At 32.4% G+C, this 3841-nt stretch overlaps 1 protein-coding gene across 8 annotated transcripts in view; it reads left to right on the forward strand.

The window, feature by feature from the left end:
- LOC112679258 (trafficking kinesin-binding protein milt) overlaps window positions 1-3469 on the forward strand; it is a 23492-nt gene extending 20023 nt beyond the window's left edge. For all 8 annotated transcript variants that reach the window (XM_025548997.1, XM_025548990.1, XM_025548992.1 and 5 more), the window contains 10 exons: window positions 396-472; window positions 600-804; window positions 876-1189; window positions 1248-1555; window positions 1617-1784; window positions 1856-2072; window positions 2156-2436; window positions 2507-2814; window positions 2874-2986; window positions 3061-3469. In XM_025548997.1, coding sequence (XP_025404782.1) covers window positions 422-472; window positions 600-804; window positions 876-1189; window positions 1248-1555; window positions 1617-1784; window positions 1856-2072; window positions 2156-2436; window positions 2507-2814; window positions 2874-2986; window positions 3061-3345 — 2250 coding nt within the window. In that variant the 5' untranslated portion in view covers window positions 396-421 and the 3' untranslated portion in view covers window positions 3346-3469. The remainder of the gene's footprint in view (window positions 1-395; window positions 473-599; window positions 805-875; window positions 1190-1247; window positions 1556-1616; window positions 1785-1855; window positions 2073-2155; window positions 2437-2506; window positions 2815-2873; window positions 2987-3060) is intronic.
- The last annotated feature ends 372 nt before the right edge of the window (window positions 3470-3841 follow it).

Genomic DNA, 3841 nt, shown 5'->3' on the forward strand with positions numbered 1-3841 from the left:
TATTATATTATATATATTATATATATATGATATATATCATTCTACAGTTCTTGTATAGATATTGAAAAAAACTTCTTGTTTTGTAGTTATTTTTCATTCCATCAAAATGTGATAAAAGAAATAAATAAACAGACTCCGGTCTGTGAACATGCACAGGCAGAAACGAGAAAGCTCGTATGGATCAATAAACGACCCTCTTTCTCATCGCCTAAACCACCTTCCTCCCCTTTTTTTTAATATCAGTTACGTCACATACGGCAATACATGCAAGCGCGCTTATCACCGCCGTTGAACTGTTTTTGATACCTTTTGTTTATTACGTATATTTAATTCATCTCCTGTAGTATTTATTTTGTCAACTTGTATTATAATATATAATTTATAATGTGTTTCAGTTCTATGCAGCAATCGCGTAAGCCAAATGACAAAAACCTACAATGATATTGAAGCAGTTACCCAACTATTAGCTGAAGTAAGTAAATTCCCTATAGTTTTTAAAACGTATTCTTGATTTTTACTGTATTTTTGTAATGTTGTATAAATGTTCAATCACATTAAAAGAGTATTTAAATATTTGTCTTATATGTTTGTTTTAACAGAAAGAAAAAGATTTAGAATTAACAGCTCGTATAGGTAAAGAACTATTGACCGGCAACCAAACACTTGAAGCCAGAATAGGATTGCTTGAAACCGAATTGAAAACTGTCAATGAGCGTTATACACAAGCATCATATGAACTACAAAAGAAAAATGACCTCATTAAAATACTCAGTAACGATGCTGACGACACTGGCTATGAAGCAAGTGAGTTTTTCAAAACCTTTCTATTATTTTTATTTTTTAACTGTTATTAAAATATTATTTCTTTCTTTTAGATGATGACGAAGTTGAAAATGAAAAGTATTATGGAGTTAGTGTTAGTTATTTGCAATCACGCCTCAGAAACCTTGAAGATGAGAACCGCAGTTTACGTGGTGAGGCCAACCGACTTGCAATGCAAACCGACGAGGTAGAAGCTAAAGAAGCACAATTGATGTCTGATTTTGCTTCTCAACTCAGTGTCACAAGATCTGACTTATCTGTCATCATGGAACAGGCAGATAAACATAGAGAAGAAAATGTGACATTACACAACAACTGCGAGTTCTTACGTTCAAAATTGAGCAGTATTGAGGCATCATTAAAAATTGTATGTAATCATATTTTTGCTTTTTGTTTCATTGTATTAAATTGTTATTTATTTTTAGAAAACTGATGAAAATGAAGAACTTATGGCAATGTTGATGTTGGCAAGGGATACACAAAATGAGTTAGCATCTGAAATAGTAGAAATAAAAAAGCAGTATGAAGAAGCTCTTACAATGCTCCATGAATGCCAGACTGAACTCAAAGGGTATAGGGATAAACATATACCCCTGGCTAGAGCTGGTCCTCTGTTTACATCTCTTCCCCCATACTTAAATTCAAATGGGATGCATAGTCATGGGCATAGTTCATTGGAAAGTTCATTATTTTCTGAACTTAGTCTGGATTCAGGAATATGTACAGGAAGAATGTAAGCATTAAAAAATTTTACAGACTTATATCAATTATTTTAATTTTATCTCTATATTTAGGTCTGGTGCAAGTAGTTATAAAAAATCTATTGGAATGATGAAATTGACTTCTGGTTTGGAATCAAGCACCAGAAATTTATCCAGACTAACAGCTTATAATGATCTTACTGAGGAATCTCTCACCCAAAGTGATTGTGAGGATTTCTCAGATACAGATTCATTTATAATGTAAATTAAAAATTTGTTTGTTATAAAACTTTTGTTTTATTTTTAATCTATTTTAAATTTTATGGTAATAGTGAACAACCAGGTATACCTGGTGCCCCTGGATCAGAAGATTTGGCTAATGCCTTGAAACGTCTAACCCCTGCATCGATTAAAGCTCGACGTGCGGCGTTAGGATCTGGTTTCATGTTTGCTGATCCTTATGACTCAGCTGATATAAGAACTCCTGATTCAATTATGTCTACTGGTAGCATAAGTTTATCTACTTGGAAAACACCAAATAAACTACAAGTAATTTTAAATTTATTTAATATTTATACATCACTCATTTTTTGATTGCATAATTTCTTATTTTAATCGTATTGGATAAATAGTTGGTTAAGCCCATGCAAGGTTCATTTACGCTACAACAGTGGAATGCACAATCTGTGCCATCCCTCAGCTCTATATTAGAAGAACAACCTCAAGGTGTAATTAAGAAAAGTGATTCTACTGCTCCCATAGCAGGTCTTCCTCAAACATTTAGACTAGATGAAATTGAAGAAGACGAACCTAGATCACATCCTGGAAAAATGTTTCAAATGTCAACTCACATCACTACTATAACTAATTCTACGGTTATGCATCCAGATGATGGTACTAATATAACAAATAGGTAATTTATAACATTTACGCTATTATTATTGCAAATAATTAGTAATATTTAAATTTTTTTATGACTCCAGTGTTAATGGTAGCACCATGTCAACCGCAGTCAATAGCCGTGTCAACAGTCGATTGCCTACCAGAGAAACAACACCTATGTTGTCTAGGAGAAATTCAACTACAACATTTTCCTCCAGTTGTGGATTAGCTGCCATGTTGAATGAAAGGGGCATAAGAGCAATTACACCATCAGCCTTAGCAACTCCAATGTTTTCTACAACAGCTACACCTTGTAATAGTCCATATGGATCGCCTAGTGGTTCTCCTGATCGTTCTCGTTCACCTTCACCATCGGATTCTCCTTATTCACATCCATTTGGATTACCTGGTAAGCACCAATTTAAATATTTTTAAATATCATATTTGAATTCTGAAATTCTTTTTTAGGATATTTAATGCACAGTGGTGCCAAATTGTTGAGAAAGACTTTAACAGGTACAGAAAGAGCTACTGAACACAAGTCTCGTAAATCAAAATCACTTGTCAGACCAGACAAAAAGGTAAAGAGGATGATTTATAATTCTCATAAATAAATAAATCATAAATCCTTTTGATGTTTTTTTTTGTTTTTTAGACATTGGCTGGTATACGACTCGTAGAGACTATGAAACATTATGTGCCAACTGTTCCACCAGAGCCTGATCGTCCTGTATTCGATATAGGAGCTTGTGTACCTCCTAAACCTGAACATGGTGCATTGCAACGACGATTAAAACAATTGGATAGTGGCAATGATAGTGGAGGTCCTAGACTTCGTATGGACTTAGGTACAGTAGGTCCTTCTACGAATGATCCTCAGCCATCGCGAGGAACACTCATCAGTTCCATGTTTTTTGCTCGTAAAGGAGGGTTACTTTAAAATAATAGTATTTATTATGAGTTCGACTTAAATGTACCATGGTGCAATGTTAGTGAATAATTTTATTTTTAACACTAGAAAACCAGAATTAATCAAATTTATTTGACTAAATTCAAACATTTTCCTTGGTTTTTTTTTTTTTTTTTTGTTCTACAAAATATTCTCTCAAAGAATATTCAAAATTTCAGAATATTAATGTATTATTATTTGAATTCTCAAGATTCATTATTTAACAAATATTCAACTATTTTTAAAATGTCTAACCTATATTTGTTTTTCACCTCAATAATTATTCAAGTATTTCGTTTATTTTTTTTTTACATAAATGATATTCTCTGAAATGTTATGTATACCGTTAATTAGTCGTACTATGCTCATACCTATAATACGCAAGTAGCGTATTTTAGATGCTTAAAGGTGCTATATAATTTAATTATATATATCGTTTTATTTTTATTTAAATAAGTCCTTTTGACACTACTGTATCGTATTGATT

The sequence above is a fragment of the Sipha flava genome, unplaced genomic scaffold, assembly GCF_003268045.1.
Source record: "Sipha flava isolate LNK unplaced genomic scaffold, YSA_version1 133_pilon_pilon, whole genome shotgun sequence".
Lineage (NCBI taxonomy): Eukaryota > Metazoa > Arthropoda > Insecta > Hemiptera > Aphididae > Sipha > Sipha flava.